The sequence below is a fragment of the Aphelocoma coerulescens genome, chromosome 7, assembly GCF_041296385.1.
Source record: "Aphelocoma coerulescens isolate FSJ_1873_10779 chromosome 7, UR_Acoe_1.0, whole genome shotgun sequence".
Lineage (NCBI taxonomy): Eukaryota > Metazoa > Chordata > Aves > Passeriformes > Corvidae > Aphelocoma > Aphelocoma coerulescens.
The window spans coordinates 38,988,883-39,006,987 of record NC_091021.1 but is presented as its reverse complement, the minus strand read 5'-3'; the positions used below and the strand labels follow the sequence as shown (position 1 = coordinate 39,006,987).

The 18,105-nt window shown below is 45.4% G+C and overlaps 1 protein-coding gene across 7 annotated transcripts in view; it reads right to left on the bottom strand.

Moving 5' to 3' along the window:
• GALNT13 (polypeptide N-acetylgalactosaminyltransferase 13) overlaps positions 1-18,105 on the bottom strand; it is a 52,570-nt gene that overhangs the window by 1,962 nt on the left and 32,503 nt on the right. For 6 of the 7 annotated variants that reach the window (XM_069021352.1, XM_069021358.1, XM_069021356.1 and 3 more), the window contains 5 exons: positions 15,121-15,301; positions 12,041-12,180; positions 9,393-9,491; positions 8,270-8,404; positions 2,674-2,897 (listed from right to left, as the gene is read on the bottom strand). In XM_069021352.1, the coding sequence (XP_068877453.1) occupies positions 2,712-2,897; positions 8,270-8,404; positions 9,393-9,491; positions 12,041-12,180; positions 15,121-15,301 (741 nt within the window). In that variant the 3' untranslated portion in view covers positions 2,674-2,711. The remainder of the gene's footprint in view (positions 1-2,673; positions 2,898-8,269; positions 8,405-9,392; positions 9,492-12,040; positions 12,181-15,120; positions 15,302-18,105) is intronic. The other variant, XM_069021355.1, reaches the window with a different exon arrangement.

Below are 18,105 nucleotides of genomic sequence, written 5' to 3'. Positions count from 1 at the left end.
TCCTGGAGCCCCTTCAGGCCCTGCAAGGGGCTCGGAGCTCTCCCTGTGTCCTTCCCTTCTCCAGGGGAACATTCCCAGCTCTCCCAATACCCCTGGGAATGGGGAATTTCAGGGTTGAAATCCTGCCTGCAGACCTTCCACTGGAGCAGAGCCCGATTTTATGGCAAGGGAACAAAGCAGCAAAACCAGGATGGGCAGGAAAATCCTGGAGCCTCCCAGACAGGGGAGAAAAGAGGAATTAATCCCAAAATTCATCCCGAGCAGCCCAGGCTGAGGGCAAACCTTGGGATTGCCTTAGGCACAGGGGGGGCTGGGATGGTGGGAGCTGCTTGAGGGCTTGGGCTCACCCAGGAGGAGAAATACTGATATAATAAAATAAAATATAAAATGTGTAAATAATAGAAAATAATAAAAACTACTAGAAAATATAAAATAATAGAAAAAAATAAAAAAGATTATATATGATATAAAAATATAAGATATAAATGCTATAGTATAGATTAATATAAAATATTAAGATTAATATATTGTATAAAATCACATGGATTAATATAAAATGTAAGACAACAAAAAGATGTAAAATAATATAATCTAGATGAATATAAAAATATAACAAAGAATAATATGTAAGAATAATATAAAATATAAATTAGTATAAAATAATATAATCTAGAATAATATCAAATATCAGATAATAGAAAAATAATGTAGCAGAAAATAATATAAAATATAAATTAATGTAAAACAATATAAATTAGAATAATATGAAATATGAGATCATAGAAAAATAACATTAGAATAATGTAGCAGGAAAAATATAAAATATAAAAATAAAATAATATAATAGAGAATAATATGAAATATGAGAGAATATAAAAGGGTATTAAAATATAAAATATAAATTAATATAAAATAATATAGAACTATACGAAATACGAGATCATATAAAAATAATATAATGTAAATATAAAATATAAATTAATCTAAAATAATATCGAATATTATGAAATATCAGCTAATATAAAAATAATGTAGCAGAAAATAATATAAAATATAAATGAGTATCAAATAATATCCTGTTATAACTGAAGGAGGATCAGGAATCATTTTAACAAGTGTCTGATGCTCTCCGGGCTCACAAACACCATTTGTGTTCATTATTTGTAACATTTCTATATAATATCATATTTATGGAATAATATGGCTTTATAGTCATAGCTGGCATCATAAACCTACACTGGTGTTCAGCAGTGTGAATTGATATCTATTAAAGTTCATGTATTTTTGTCATTTTTATTTTTATCTAGACATAAAAATATGTAAAATGAACACCCATATAGCTCAAATTTTTAAAATATACTAAAAAAAGACTTTTTTTCTGGCGTTCCAACTGAACTGCCGGGGAATTCCTACAAGGAATTTGGTTTTACTCCTTGGGCTCCTCCACTGAGTGTAATAAATTCTCTCTGAATTCCATGAAAAATTGGATGAAAATTCTGGGAACAATTATATAAAAACTCTATGAAAACATGTATCAAATTCTACGAAAACCTCTGAAAAACCCCATGAAAATCCCATGAAAATCCCATGAGATTTCTATGAAAATCCCACAAAAATCCCATGAAAATCCCATGAATATCCCATGAAAATCCCATGAAATTTCTATGAAAATCCCATGAAATGTCTATGAACATTCCATGAAAATCACATGAAATTTCTATGAAAATCCCATGAAAATCCCACGAAAATCCCACTAAAGTCCCACGGAGAATTCCATGGAGAATTCCAGGAAAAGCCGACCCTTTTTGAGAAAATCTTTTGCAACTGGAATGATTTTTATGTGTTGGAATGAGAACCAAACCTTCACCTCCTGCAGGTTGGAACAATCCCGGTGACAGCAGGAGATCAAGGGAGCTGAACTCATCTAAAATGAATTAAAGCTAATAATAATTAACACTAATAATTGCTAGTAACTAATAATCACCAAGACAAACCAACACTAAACATCTGTTCTATCCTAAAGCTACGAAATCCCCTTCTGTCTTGTTTTATAGAAGAATTCGGTACGAAAAAATTCGGTTAAATGATATGAAAAGGGTGTGAAAAATTCCGTGCAATTCTACGAAAATGGCATGGAAAGTTCTAAGGAAAGTCTGAGGAAATGATATTTTAAAATGATATTAAACGACATGAAAATGATACGAAAAGTTCTATCAGATTCTATGAAAATTCCATGAAAAAAGTCTAGGGAGAACTACTCAATTTGATGAAAATCCTATTAAAATCTGATGAAAAATTCCATTAAATTCTATGAAAATTCTATGAAAAAAAAACTGTAAGAAAATGCTGGGGAAAACTGTAAGAAAATTCTGTGAAAGTTCTGGGAAAACTCTCTGAAAGAATTTAAGAAAATCCTAGGAAAATTCCACAAGAAAAAAAAATCCATACAATTCAACGAAAAATCCAATGAAAAAAAAAAATCCATGAAAATTCCATGAAAGAATTCCACGGAAACCTACCAATTACAGAAAAATGACCATTTTTTAGACCCTCCAAAAGATAGAAGAAGTTAAAAAACCACCGACGTTTCACCTCCAAATAAAACAAGCCAGAAATCCCGCCGAGCTCCTCCAGCAGAGACCAGCGCGGGAAGATTCCCTGGGAATTCCTTACCCCACTACATCCCAGATTTCCTTCCAATCCCAACGTCCCTAAAGGAAATAGTCAGTGGGGCTGTGGTAAATCTTCCTAAAGACTTCCAGGCGGGAATAATTCCTGAGGATCCAGGTCTGCAGGGGGCTGCCATCGCAGGCCTCCACCGTGGGGCCCTGGGAGCCATCCTCGATCCTGCCCAGCGTCAGGCACGACTGCGTGATGATGTGCAGGAATGTGCGCCTCTGGAAAAGCGGGAATGGTCAGCAGGAAGAGCAGGGAAAACACACAGGGCTAGACTGGGAGTTACTAATGGAGAAAGGGCTGGGAATGCTCCAGGGGTAAAGTTACTGATGGAGAAGGGGCTGGGAATGGTCCAGGGATAAAGTCATTGATGGAGAAGGGGCTGGGAATGTTCCAGGGATGAAGTTACTGATGGAGAAGGGGCTGGGAATGCTCCAGGGCCAAAGTTGCTGATGGAGAAGGGGCTGGGAATGCTCCAGGGATAAAGTTACTGATGGAGAAGGGGCTGGGAATGCTCCAGGGATAAAGTTACTGATGGAGAACGGGCTGGGAATGCTCCAGGGATAAAGTTACTGATGGAGAGTGGGCTGGGAATGCTCCAGGGATAAAGTCATTGATGGAGAAGGGGCTGGGAATGCTCCAGGGATAAAGTTACTGATGGAGAAGGGCTGGGAATGCTCCAGGGATAAAGTTACTGATGGAGAGTGGGCTGGGAATGCTCCAGGGATAAAGTCATTGATGGAGAAGGGGCTGGGAATGCTCCAGGGATAAAGTTACTGATGGAGAAGGGCTGGGAATGCTCCAGGGATAAAGTTACTGATGGAGAAGGGCTGGGAATGCTCCAGGGACAAATATGAATATCCAGAGGGAAATTCATGCACTGGCATGGACTTCCAGAGGGAAATTCATGGGCTTAGCTCCACCCAAAATCTCCGCCCTGCTCTTGAGACCATTCCCACGATCCAGAGCGGGTTGTGGCTCCCAATCCCGCCTCTCCAGCCCCTTGGATGGCTGCAATTCCCCACTGCAAAGATCCAGGCACGGATGGGGTTTTTCCTGCACAAGCCACCCTGAATCCCCTTTGGGAACGACCCAATTAAAAATAGAATTAATTAAACATTTCTGACTTCTTTTCCCAACGACAATTCCAGCTGTTCCTTCCCGGTGCCAACTCCAGGTGAGGTGAGATGAAGGGAAGCTTCCCCTTCCCTAAACTCTTCCCACTGTCACCCCATCACTGTGGCACCAGGGCTGGAGCAGCTGGAATGCTCTTCCTACATCCCAGCCCTCACCCTCTCCTTTTCCATGTTTTTGGCTTGGGAATGGAAAAAGTGACGTGAGGATAAAGGAGCCACTAAAAATACCAAGGCCAAGTGTCCCTAAAATGTCACTTGGAGTCACTGCCAGGGACATCAGGGCTGGATCACTCGGGATCAGCGCTCCCCGTTCCCATCTGTCTGTGAATCTTTCCAGGGAAAGCAGAGGTCCTTGAATAAAGGACTTGGAATTCTCTCCCGGCTGTTTACAGGATATTAAATATCCAAAGGTAGCTGATTTCTCACATGAGGATAAACGTGATGCTGGGAATCCGAGCAGGCTTTTCCTGGTACGTGGATTCATGGAATGGTTTGGGATGGAAGGACATTAAATCCCATCCCAATCCATGGGCAGGGACACCTCCCACTATCCCAGACTGCTCCCAGCCCCAATGTCCAGCCTGGCCTTGGACACTTCTTCCAGGGATCCAGGGGCATCCATGGAATAACCTGTGCCAGGGCCTGCCCACCCTCCCAGCCAGGATTCCTGCCCAATCTCCCACCCATCCCTGCCCTCTGGCACTGGGAAGCCATTCCCTGTGTCCTGTCCCTCCAGCCCTTGTCCCCAATTACAAGGCCCTGCCAGGGGCTCGGAGCTCTCCCTGGATCCCTCCCTTCTCCAGGGGAACATTCCCAGCTCTCCCAGCCTGGCTCAGGGAGCGGGAAGCTCTGGAATGTTGGAGCAGCAGCTGTGGAGAAGCACGGAGTGAGGGCACTGCTACAGGCACTGCTGGAGGAGCTGCTCCAGGGGTTGGGATGTGGCACAGGGATGGCACCAGACTTACCTCGAAGCTATATTCCCATTTCCCAAAATACTGAGGGAAGGGAAGACAAAAGGAAAGTGGAGTCAGAGACCCAAAATCCATCTTTTGTGCAGCCCCTCAGCTCTCCCTGGATGGAAATTCCACAGCTTTGCATGGACACCGTGATTAGGGGCAAACAGTGGCAATTATACAGGAAAAACCCATGGAATTCTGAGTGGGAAGGGATCCATAGGGATCACTGATCCAACCCCCAACCCTGCCAGGATATCCCAACAATCCCATCCTGTCCCTGAGAGCGTTGTCCAAACATTCCTGGAGCTCTGGCAGCCTTGGAATAAACCCTGAGGGGTCCATCAGAAATAAACCCTGAGGGATCCACCAGGAGTAAATCCTGAGGGATTTTCCAGGAGTAAATCCTGAGGGATCCGCCAGGAGTAAACCCTGAGGATTTGTCAGGAACAAACCCTGACATCACCATCCATCCACAAGGAATTCAACTCCTTCCTATCACCTGTGACACGTTTCCAGCCTTATTTTTTCCCTGGATTCCTTCCTGCGTGCCACGTGCCAAGATTTCATCCCTCTCCACACCCAGAGGTTTCCCTGGATGCCACAACGGGAATCACCCTGGCTGTGGGAGCCTGGAATTTATGCAATATTGAAATACCACAAATTAAACTCAATTAGGAGATTATAAACAATTAATAATGGCAGGAAATCATAGAAAATTCCCTGAAAGTCCCTTTGGGAAATCCCTTTTTAGGATTATTCCATGTCCAGCTTTCGTTGTCCAGTGCCAAGCCAGAATTCCTAAAAATCCCTAGAAACCACCCCAAATCCTTCTGTGCAATTCCTGAATAAGCAAGGAAAGGAAAACTCAGTGTAATCCTGCTGGAAAACCAAATTAATCCAAACAAGGGATCCAGGAAATATCCCAGAACTGTTTCTCTGGGGAAAAACAAATTGGAATATCACAACTGGTTGTGTCCTTGGGAAATCAATCCTGGATGTTAGGAATGTTTGGAGGTTAATAATACACCAATAAATATATAATTAATGGCAATAAAGCAATTCAAGGGAAAATGGGCAGCTGGAATCTGAATATTCCAAGGAGAATTGATAATAAAAGGATTTGGTCAAGAAATCCAGGGATAGGGAATGCAATGGGTTGTTTTCCAGGAGAACAAGCGGCCAACCCTTGGAGATGCCATGAAAACCTGGAGAATTCCTGCTCTAGGAGCTCCATCTCATGGCCGAGCCGGGATTTACACAATTCCTGGGAAATGCTGCTCAGTTTAAGGGAAAACCCGGCCCATTCCGTGTGTGTGTGGTGTTGGAAGAATTCCAGCTTTCCAGGCAGGAAGGCGACACCAATTCCTGTGGAATGTTGGAAATACCTTTAAAAATCCAACGGCAAATCCATCAGTGTTTTTCCACCTTTGTAGCCATGGAAAAATCCAACAGAATTCATTTTTCACATGGATATTTTTCCATTTATCCCTTGAGGAATTGCTGAGCCCAACGTGGAATATCCCAGTTCTAGGGTGGGAAAATCTGGTATTTTCAGGTGCTGCACCTTGAGCCAGTGGCAGAGGGCAGATCCCATGATCCTGCTGCATCAGCAATGTTGGATCCAGCGGGATCCCCCAGGAATTCTCCAAACAAAACCACCCTGGATCCCTGGAGCCCTGCCTGCATCTGCTGGGGACAACTGGGAGCAAGGGAATGTTGGGTTTGGAGATGGATCAGGAACCTGGACCACCAAATCCATGTCCTGGACCTCTGGCCATTCCTCAGTATCCGTCAAAACCAATAAAACACAGATTAAAAATCAATTTTCATCCTCATTTCCTCAGGAATGAAGAGAAGGAAGGTGCAAGATCTGAAATCCCAGGGATTTCCTGCTGGAATGAGCATCCCCAAAACCACCCAAACTTTGCAAAGTGTGCAGGGAGAAAAAGAATCTCCTTGTTAAAGAGAAAAGGGGTTCAAATGAAAATGATGGAATTGTTTCTGTTGGAAAAGCCCTCCAAGATCCCAAAGTCCAACCATTCCCAGCACTGCCATTATCCCATGTCCACATGGCTGCTAAATCCCTCTGGGAATGAGGAGCTGCCAGGGCTGGACAAGTCTTTTCATGAATTTTTAATTTTCATCTCCTGTCTCCCTTAAAAAGAAGGATTTTTGGCCATAAAATCCTGAGATTCCACAATTATTTTATATTAATTTGGGAATTTCATCCCATTTCTTCAACATGAACTCCCTTTAAATCCTGGGAAAAGGCACTTCCTGCCTCATGGAGGTGCCAAACTGAGGAGGAGACTGGGATCCAGAAAGGGATCAACCACCATTTAACACAACTGGAATAAATAAACTGGGAAAACGTCCCTGAAAATGAAAGGAATTTGGGGTTTTCCTTCATTTCTGTAAAAACTGCCCACGATTCTTCCACTCCCAAACAAGGCCCAGCAGCAGCTCCTGGGAACGAGGCTTTTTAAACCAGAACAGACTTTTTCATCCCACTAAAATGAGAATGGATGGAGTTGTTACACGGAAAATAAAGCCCCAGCCTGGAAGCTTTTCCCTCAGGGACACCCCTCTCCACAGGGACATCCCCACCACTCCAGGAAAAACCAGGAACGGCCTCAGGCTGTGCCAGGGAGGCTCAGGTGGGACATCCCACGGGACAAAGGGGGAACACCCCGGAATTAGCGGGGCTTTCCCCTCAAATTCCCTCGGATGTTCCCGAGGCTGCTCCTTCCCGCTGCTCCCAGCACGGACACGGAGGGAGGAGCAGCCTAGAACAGTTTTCCATGAGCTGATGGATTTTTTCCTCTGCAATCAGCAGTGCCCTGGATTCCCAGAGTCCTTCCACCAGGATGGGAGGAGGGGGTGGTGCCCCACAGCAAGGAAAGGCTGACTGGATGCAAAGCCCCTCGGGAAATCCAGGTGGGAATTTCCAGTTCAGAATCACATGGAGATGCTGAATGTTCCTGGGATGCAGAACAGAAAATTCCACTGGGCATCACCAGATCAGCTCAGGAGCAAATCCACACCGAAGGCAGATGTGGATGAGAGGGAATGGCCTCAGGCAGGGCCAGGGGAGGGGCAGGGTGGACAACAGCAGGAATTTCCCCATGGAAAGGGTGGTCCACGATCGGAACTGCCCAGGGAATGGTGGAGTGCCCACCCCTGGAGGTGTCCCAGGAATTCCTGCACGTGGCTGGTTTGGGACAAGGTGGGGATGGGGCACAGCTTGGACTTGATCACCTTGGAGGCCTTTTCCAGGCTCAGGCTGCACATGAGGAGGAATTTCCCCACGGAAAGAGTTCTTAAACATTGGAATGGCTGCCCAGGGAATGGTGCAGTGCCCATCCCTGGAGGTGGCACTCAGTGCCCTGGGCTGGGGACAAGGTGGGCACTGGGCACAGCCGGGACTCCATGGGCTGGGAGGGCTTTTGCAGCCTCAGGGATGCTGGGATTGTCCCAAAACCACGGCCAGCCCCGGGATACCTCGGCATCGTACTCCCAGAGCTGGTTGCCCCTCAGGTGGTGGCACTTGAGCATGAGCACGGGGCCGTTGAGCCGCGACACGTCCAGGCACAGGTCGTCCGTGCGGATCTCCTTGTCCGCCGTGTAGGAGAACACCTGGAACACAAAGCGGGGCTGGGAAAGGGCTGCAGGCTCCAAAGCCAGCCCTGGGAGCAGCCCCGGGGTGTCTCAGGAGCTGAAGGAGCCTTTCCTTGGAGAAATCCATTGGAATTCAGGAGAAGGGAAAGGTTTTCCAACCCAAAAGCAGCGAAATGAGGCCAAGTGAGGATGGAGGAAGGGGCAGGAGGAGTGGCAGGAGTTGGGATGAACCTCCAGGATAAATCAGGGATGGGAACACGGAGCATCCCAGCCTTCCCCCAGGAGCAGGTGGCTGGAATCCCGGAGCCACCAGGGAATGGTGGCCGTGCCAGGCTGGCACCGCCCCCCGGAAAATGATATACGTAATTAATTAAAACTTGTAATGAATTAAAATAGAACTCATTTCATTAATTTAAAAGTCCCTTAATTATAATTTTCACCCCAAACCCCACGTGAAGCAGCCCTGCTAATTTGAATACCCACTGGGATATGCAAATTTTATTCTAATTAACCCAGAGCCACTGGGCACAAGACCAAGAATTCCATCCACTTTCCCACTCCTACTATTGGAATTCCACTAAAGAACTGAACTTCCATGAATATCCTGGATATTTCTCTTCCCTCCACACACTCGGAACAGATGGATCCAGCCACATTCATGGAGAGTCCTGCCCCTTTCATTTGCATGAAAATAAATTCAAATTCATTATCAAATTCCCTAATGCTCATGTCTGGAATGTTGAATTGATTATTAAATGACAGCAGGATTATATTCAATATATTCCCTGGGATACTTCCTATGGATATGCACCAATATTCCCAAAACATCTGGAGCTGAAATGGAAGAAAATGGCTGAGTACTCTTAAAATCCGGAATATTCCAGAGCTCTCATTGATTATTTTTCCATTATTTTCAAAAAAATCTAAACCAGAATTGAGATGGATATTTTAAATATTCTGAAGGAATTCTTGGCCAAACAAGCCACTTTTCCCTGGTTTTGTTTACCTGGTTCCCTCCCATGCCATGGCAGTTGAAAAATCCCACTTTTTCGTTCTCCTTGCGGCCCATGTTGTCCAAGCACTGGTTGGTTTCAACGTTCCTGATCTGGAGAAGGAAAAGAGGTGAAATGTTCCCTGAAAAACTTCCTGGAGCTGTCCCATTTGTGCAGAAAATTGCACTTTGTAAACAGATCACGTTCCCAAAGAGCCATGGAATGGTTTGGGTTGGAAGTGGCCTCAAAGCTCATCCGTGGCCAGGGACACCTCCCACTGTCCCAGCTCCATTCCATGTCAAGCCACGAGGGAATTCAGGATGATTATCCCAAATCTCCACTCTTTTTCTCCCTGTTTATCCTAGAAAAGAACAAAATCCTCACTTGGGAAATGCCCTTTGAGGCCTGGTGCTGATCTTGTTTGATTTACATCATTTTCCCTTGGATTTGGGCTGAGGAGGAGCCTGGCCAAGCCCATCCAGGGCAGGACATGGATCATTTGTGACCTAATGCTGCTGCTCCAGCTTGGATGGACCAAATCCTGCCCAAATCTCTGCTGAAAGGCAGGAAAATGTCCAAAAAATGCTCTTCCAATGCCTTAAAACTCCCCCATTTCTCTGCTTTAAGGCTAAAATTCCCTCTTCCTGCTCCACTGGAACAGCCAAGCAGGGGTTGCATTCCCAGCTCCTGCCTGAGCTGCTGTTTCCATGGAAACTGAGGCCCCACTGCACAAATCAGGTGTTTTAATCACTATTTTCTGCCTTTCTCTTCCCATTTTCCAGCCTGCCAACCTGGCACAATCCCACTTTATTTGACATTCCTTAGACAAGTCCTTTCCTCGCTGGAAAGCCACACTTCCCTTTGTTTTGGCAGGATTAAACTGGGAATCCTCCAGTGCCTTTTATCCCTGCCTACAATGGCAAATTTCAATGGGAAATCGCTTCCCTGGCTGTCAAAAAAAGCCATTTGTTCCTTGGAGTGTTATTCCATCATCCAATCCTTCGATTGTTATTCCATCACATTTAAATCAACCCATTCCAGAGCTTTTAAAAGGCAGAGTAGGAACAACCCAATGGAATATTTTTAACTGTGAATTTGTTGGATTTGAAAGAAATTCCAGCTCCTGGTGGTCCCAGAACCTTGGGATTAACAGGAATGTCCATGATCCTCAGCTCCAGGCTGAAAAACACTCGGTGAACAAACATTTCTTTACCAAAAAAAATCCCAAAAAAGCCATTTTCAGTCTCTTTCTAAGCAATAAATGATGATGGAAGGTTCCCCTCAACAGCTGCATATTCCTCATGTCAAAATATTAATCCTAAACTTCACTCTTCCAGTCTCCTGCTCCGTTGGGAGATCAGTCTGGCTGGTGAGCATTTGGAACAGACACTCCATTCAAAGGGAGATTTTAAAGGAGAGGGAACACGTTTGGAACAGCGACTTCCCCTCGAAAAGGACGTAAAGCAACACAGAAAGAGAGAAATAAGAACTAAAGAGGACCAAGAGACAAGGAGGGAACTCCAGCACCTGAGTCCTGGCTCCAAAGCCACCTCAGCCCCTTGGGAATGGCCCCATTGGCTCTGGACACCTCCTGCTTCCCTGCACTTACTGGTTTCCTGTACTACTGGTTTTCGTTACTTACTGGTTTCCAGTTCCTACTGGTTTCCTGTACTATTCATTTTCCTTTACTCACTGGTTTCCTGCATTACTGATTTCCTTTACTTACTGGTTTTCCAGTACTACTGGTTTATTACAGTTACTGGTTTCCAGTACGACTGGTTTCCTTTATTTACTGGTTTGCTGAAGTTACTGGTTTCATTTACTGGTTTGCTGCACTTACTGGTTTGTTGTAGCTACTGGTTTCCTGTATGATTGGTTTCCTCTCCCACTGGTTTTCTTTCCTCGCAGGTTTCCAGTTCTTACTGGTTCCTTGTACTACTGGCTTCCTTTACTTACCATGCATTTACTGGTTTTCTGCACTATTGGTTTCCTTTATTTACTGGTTTTCTTTACTTATGGGCTTCCAGTTCTTACTGGTTTCTTGTGCTTGTCAGTTTGTTGTACTTACTGGTTTCCTTTGCTTACTGGTTTCCTTTATTTATTGGTTTTCCTGGTTTCCTGGACTTACTGGTTTGCTGCACTTACTGGTTTCCTGTAATTACTGGTGTTCTTTACTTACTGGTTTCCAGTTCCTACTGGTTTCCTGTACTACTGGTTTGTTGTAGTTACTGTTTGCCTGCACTATTGGTTTCCAGTTCTTACTGGTTTTCTTTACTTGCTAGTTTGCTGTAGTTACTGGTTACCTGTAAGATCGGTTTCCTTTGCTTACTGGTTTCCAGTTCTTACTGGTTTCCTTTATTTATTGCTTTTCCTGGTTTCCTAGACTTTACTGGTTTGCTGGAGTAACTGGTTTCCTGGACTTACTGGTGTTCTTTACTTACTGGTTTCCAGTTCTTTACTTACTAGTTTGTGGTACTACTGGTTTCCTGCACAGACTCATTTCCTTCACTTCCTGGTTTTCTCTTCTCCTGGTTTCCTTCACTTCCTTGTCTCCTTTCTTTACTGGTTTCCTTTCTTTACTGGTTTCCTTTCTTTACTGGTTTCCTGCTCTCCTGGATTGCTGCCCTTCCCAGTTTATTCCATCCCAGGGCAGGGCCCGTACCTCTCCCAGGGAGTAGTAGCGCCGTGGGATCTGCGAGTCAGGGTAGACGTTCTCCAGGTACCAGGAGAAGGGTTTGCAGTGGAGGCTCTCCCGCAGGGCCTTCCTGGCAGAAACATCTCCATAATCCACCTTCACCACCCCTGGAACGGGACAGAAGAGCCCATCAGCATCCAGGGAAAATCCTGGAGCCACCTCCAGCTCTCCTGAAGGGCTTTCCTGAGGGAAACATCTCCATAATCCACCTTCACCACCCCTGGAACGGGACAGAAGAGCCCATCAGCATCCAGGGAAAATCCTGGAGCCACCTCCAGCTCTCCTGAAGGGCTTTCCTGAGGGAAACATCTCCATAATCCACCTTCACCACCCCTGGAACGGGACAGAAGAGCCCATCAGCATCCAGGGAAAATCCCAGAGCTGCCTCCAGCTCCCCTTGATCCGGATCCACGTGCTGGGATTGGGAGCACAGGATGTGAGGGATGAGCAGCTGCCTCTCCGTGGAGCTGTGCACGGGATAATTCATTAATTAGTTAATTAATGGAGCCAAGTGAAATGCTTGGCAAATGAGCTTTTTCCTTTCCAGGCCGTTTATCGATCTGGAAAGGCAGGACCGTGGAATTCCTTGATTTCTTCATATTCCAAACTAGTAAAGGAAAACTCCAATTCCTTGGTAATGCAGAGCTGCACTAATCCCAAAAGGGGAGTTTTCCTCACTGCTTTGGGATCTTTTCCCTGGTTTTTTAAATCCAGGTTGGATTTATTACAAACTCTGGCTCCTGACTCATCTCAGCCCAAATAAAGGTGTTCTTGTTATCCACACAAAACCAGGAGAAGGCACCCATTAAAAATATGCTCAAGATCCCAAAAAATAGAGCTGGGCTCTCTTCCAGCAGAATTCTACTTTCACAGGGATCAGGATTGCTCCCGACTTTTAATTTGGGATACAATCACGAGGTGTGCCCCCAATTATGCTGAGAGTTCTGTCTCACACTGGGAGCTCCTCTCTCTCCCGGGATCTCGGCTCGGGAATGGGATGAATCAGCTCCCAGAGGAGCTGGGGGATGAGGCTGTGCCCATGGACAGCAGAGCCCTCATTACCAACAGGCAAATTCCTTTGTTCTCCTGGAGAATTATCCAGAGATCTCCATTTTCCTCATTAATAGGAAGGGGAAAGGATCAAAAAGCAAATTAAAAATACTTAGGAGTATTTCTGATATTTAGGAATGCCCTACTAAAAAAAAAAAAAATCAATTATTTCCTACTTTTTTTTTATGGAGAATTTCCATTAAAATGTTTCTTTTATTTCCCTTCCCCGCCCCCATTTGCTTCTTAATGCTGGGGAACAACCTCATTATAATTTATCTATTAATTACTACAGATATTAATGAATAACTTGGGAACAGATCAGGGAATACAGAGAGCACCTATTCCCAAATTCTTCCACATGACTGAAATTTGGGATTACACAAACCTTGTCACTGGCAGCGACCTAATTCCACCCTTTCCCTGCAATCCCATTTTCTCCAAGGGTTCTCTGTTGGAATTTTGTATCAAATCCTGGGAATGAGTAACTGGGAAGAAGAGAGTGAACACTTAGGAGCACTAAATTCCAGCTGGATTTGGGCTCATTCCAGAAGGGAAAGGCAGTTTTTCCTCATGGAAAAACAAGGAATAACCTCACAATAAATATAAAAAGCCGCTTGGCATTTCATCCTAATTTTTCTGTTTAAAAGGAATAGTTTCCTTAGAAATTGTTGGGACAAAATCCATGAGGGAGAGATCCATAAATATCTTTTTTTTTTTCACCATTACCAGGCACTTAAAATGAGCACAGACTTTTTTAAATTTAAATTTCCTGTCTCATTAAGGGATTTCCAGGATTGGGAATATTCTACGAGCACATCCCGTGCAGCCACAGAAGAAGTGGGATACCATGAGCAGAATCCCAGAGCTCCAACTTTCCAGCTGGGATTAAATGCTGGTTCCTGACGTCCTGAACCCCTGGAAAAACCAAAGTCCTGGAGCAGCTTGTGGAAAACAGCAGGAATTCAGCTGGAACAGGCTGAGGGATAACACCAGCAAATCGAGCAGGAGTTGAAGCACAAAGCTCACACGGATCTTATTGACTTTCCAGGGAAAATTGAAGCTGACCCTGCTGCCACGGAATTCCAATGGGAAGGAAGTTTGAAGATGGCAAAATGGGAAAATTATCTCACAATGATCAATTCCAAAGGCCATGGCCTCTCTCTACCCCATGCAGGGAAGGTAATTCCCGGTGTTGTGCTCCAAAGGGTTCCCCAGGCCATGACCCAGAGCACCTCTGCTGTCCCTCCCACTGATGTCCTCTCTGGGAAACCCTGGGGATTTTAGGGATAACCTGGGCCCCTCAGCACAAGGAGGACATTGAGGGGCTGGGGGTGTCCAGGGAAGGGAATGGGGCTGGGAAGGGGCCGGAGAACTCCTGAGGGAGCTGGAAAGGGGCTCAGCCTGGAGAAAAGGAAGATCCAGAAGGGAAAAGCTCTGCAGCAGAGCCCTCCCCAAACTTCCCTCACTTTCCTTTCCCCTCACGTTTTCTCCCACTTTTTGATTTTCCCCTCAGAGCAAAGGAGACCCTGAGGGGCTGGAGGAGTCCAGGGAAGGGAACAGAGCTGGGAAGGGGCTGGAGAATTCCTGAGGGAGCTGGAAAGGGGCTCAGGCTGGAGCAAAGGAGCTCAGGGGGGACCTTGTGGCTCTGCACAAGTCCCTGACAGGAGGGGGCAGCCGGGGGGGTCGGGCTCTGCTGCCAGGGAACAGGGACAGGAGGAGAGGGAACGGCCTCAGGCTGGATATTGGGGAAAATTCCTTCCTGGAAAGGGTGCTCAGGTGGAGTCCCCATCCCTGGAGGGATTTCAAACCCTGTGGATGTGGCACCTGGGGACATGGGGTAGTGCTGCCCTTGGCACTGCTGGGAATGGTTGGACTCGATGATCCTGGAGAACTTTTCCAACCTAAACAATTCCACAACTCCATGACACCTCACATTTCCAGCTCCCTTTCTCCAGGAAGCTTTCCAGACCATGAGAGAATCCCAAATCCAGCCTTACCCGGGGAGATGATGTAGAAGAAATCCTTGAACTCGTCCATCCAGACCTCAGCCAGCCTCCGGTTGTTCTTGTTGATGACGTGGCCGGTGCCTCCCGGGAACGTGTAGGGAGTGGCCTTCCGGAAAACGTGGCCCACGTGGGAGCAGGTGACGATCTCCAGGGAGCCCCCACACTGCCAGATCTGCAATGGGAACACGGAAAGTGTGGAGAAAACAGCTCCAAACACTGCAGGGGCTGGCGGCGTGGGAGCTGCGTCCCTGTTTGTCTGCCCATGCCATTTATCTGGGAGTTCAAGGGAAGGTGAAGGGAAAACTCAGGGATACAGCTCTGCGTGGCAACAAATGTGCCCAGAGTGGAAGTGCTGGGAAAGGGTCACTTGGATTTGTGTCCTTGGAGCACAAACAAGGCCCCATCCCACCCATCTTTTAATGGATTCATGGAGGCCATGGATTTTCCAGGATTCCATCATATTTCAAGGAACAGAGCAGAACTTCTACCTGCACACTCATATATATAGATATCAAATGTTCCTAGATTTCTATATACATTTATCTGTATTTATATATGTATCTTTATTTACATTTGATAGCTATATTTGAATATAAGTTTTTCCAAGCAGAATGCTGCCCATGGCCACCCTGAGGAAAGCCCCAGCATTCCCGGGAAATTGTCACACACAGGGACACAAAGCAGCACATCCCAGACCCTCACAGGTGGAGAATACCAGGTGTGTTCTCTGCCTCACGTGCTGGTGAGATCCCCAAAATCCCATAATAAATAACAAAGACAACGTGGGGAACTCTTCCCAGATGGAAATTTTCCCTTCCAGTGCTGGAGCCCAAATCCATGCTCGGGACAAGCTCCGTGCCCTCGGTGTGATGCCCAAATACAAAACGTGATGGAATCCTGGAATTCAGAACTTTGGTTTAAATAAAATAACAAATCTTGCTGCTGGATCACTATGGAGTGAGAGAGGCAGGGAACCCTGGAATTATTTCGGTTGGAAAAGATCTCCAAGATCACGGAGTCCACATCCACCACTGATCCATGTCCTCAATCCATGGCTTTCAAATCCTCTGGGATGGGGACTCCACCAGTGCCCTGGGCTTTAGTCCCCTCCTAAGCAGCCAGAAGGATCCAAATGATTTATTTCAATGGTTTATTTCAATGATTTCAATTCTTTTATTTCAATTCTTTTATTTCTTATTTCAATTCTTTATTTTGATTATTTATTTCAATTATTTTATTTCAATTACTGAAATTCTTTACTGCAGTTGTTTTATTTCATTTTAAAATTTTTATTCTTTTACTGCAATTATTTACTTCATTTTTTAATTTCGATTATTTACTGCAATTATTTTATTTCAATTTGTTTTTTTACAGGACACTCCTGGTGTTAAATCCCTGAGTTTTTGGGGAGTTTTAAACAGGAGCTCTGGTGGAATCTTGGAATTAGAGCTCCTTGACAGGGACCTGAGTTACCATGGCAACCACGGCAGATTTAGTTAATTAGGGCTCCCTCCTTTCCAGAATTCCATGAGAATGAGGAGGGATGGGTTCTGTGGGATCAGCAGCAAAATATCCCAGAGCTTAATTGCTCAGTGACTCTGGGGGAACTTCGGGATGAGGGATGAAGGGAATACCAGAGGGAGCATGGAATAAATTCCAGAATATTTACCAGGGATGTGTCCATGGAGCAAACTGGGAACATGGAATAACCCCAAATATACCTCAGGGAATAAATCCCAAATATTCACCAAGGATGTGCTCATGGAGCAACCTGGGAGCATGCAATAAATCCCAAATATACCCCAGGGATGTGTCCATGCAATAAATCCCAAATATACCCCAGGGATGTATTCCCAGAGTGACCTGGGAGCATGGAATAAATCCCAAATGTACCCCAGGGACGTGTCCATGGAATAAATCCCAAATATACCCCAGGGACGTGTCCATGGAATAAATCCCAAATATACCCCAGGGATGTATTCCCAGAGTGACCTGGGAGCATGGAATAAATCCCAAAATATTCACCATGGATGTGTCCATGGAGCAATCTGGGAGCATGGAACAACCCCAAGTAACTCCATGGAATAACCACAAATATACATCACAGAGGTGTTCATGGAGAAATCCGGAATAACCCCAAATATACCCCAGGGATGTGCTCATGGAGCAACCTGGGAGCATGGAATAAATCCCAAATATACCCCAGGGATGTGTCCATGCAATAAATCCCAAATATACCCCAGGGATGTGTCCATGGAATAAATCCCAAATATACCCCAGGGATGTGTCCATGCAATAAATCCCAAATATACCCCAGGGATGTGTCCATGCAATAAATCCCAAATATACCCCAGGGATGTGTCCATGGAATAAATCCTAAATATACCCCAGGGATGTGCTCACGAAGCAACCTGGGAGCATGGAATAAATCCCGAAATATTCACCATGGATGTGCTCATGGAGCAATCTGGGAATAGCTGGACATGCCAGGAAGGAGGACAGCCAGTTTTAGGTGCCCTCCACCCCAACTCCCAGCATTCCCTTGCTGTTTTCCTGTTCCAGCTGGCAGGAAATTCCTCCCACGCCACCGTTTTAAAAATATCCCTTCCTGGACACTTTTCCAGCCCATTTTTGGCTCTCCTTGGAGCAATCCCTGTGCCAGCTGGGACTGGATGTGGGGGAACCTGCACCCTCTCCTTAGGAAAAGGGATTTTTCAATATTATTTAAAAATCCCAAACAAATCAAACTTCTGGGATACTCCCTGGGAATGTGACTGCTTTCCAAAAGTTCCCATCCTGCCTAAGGATTACGGGATTTCAGGGATTCCCTACACAGGGATTGTGTTCCCTACACAGACTGTGGAATGCATTCATCCCTCGCTGGTTTGACTCCAGGGAGTCATGGAATGCTTTGGAATGGAAGGGGCACTAAATCCCATCCCAACCCACCCCTGCCAGGGCAGGGACACCTCCCAC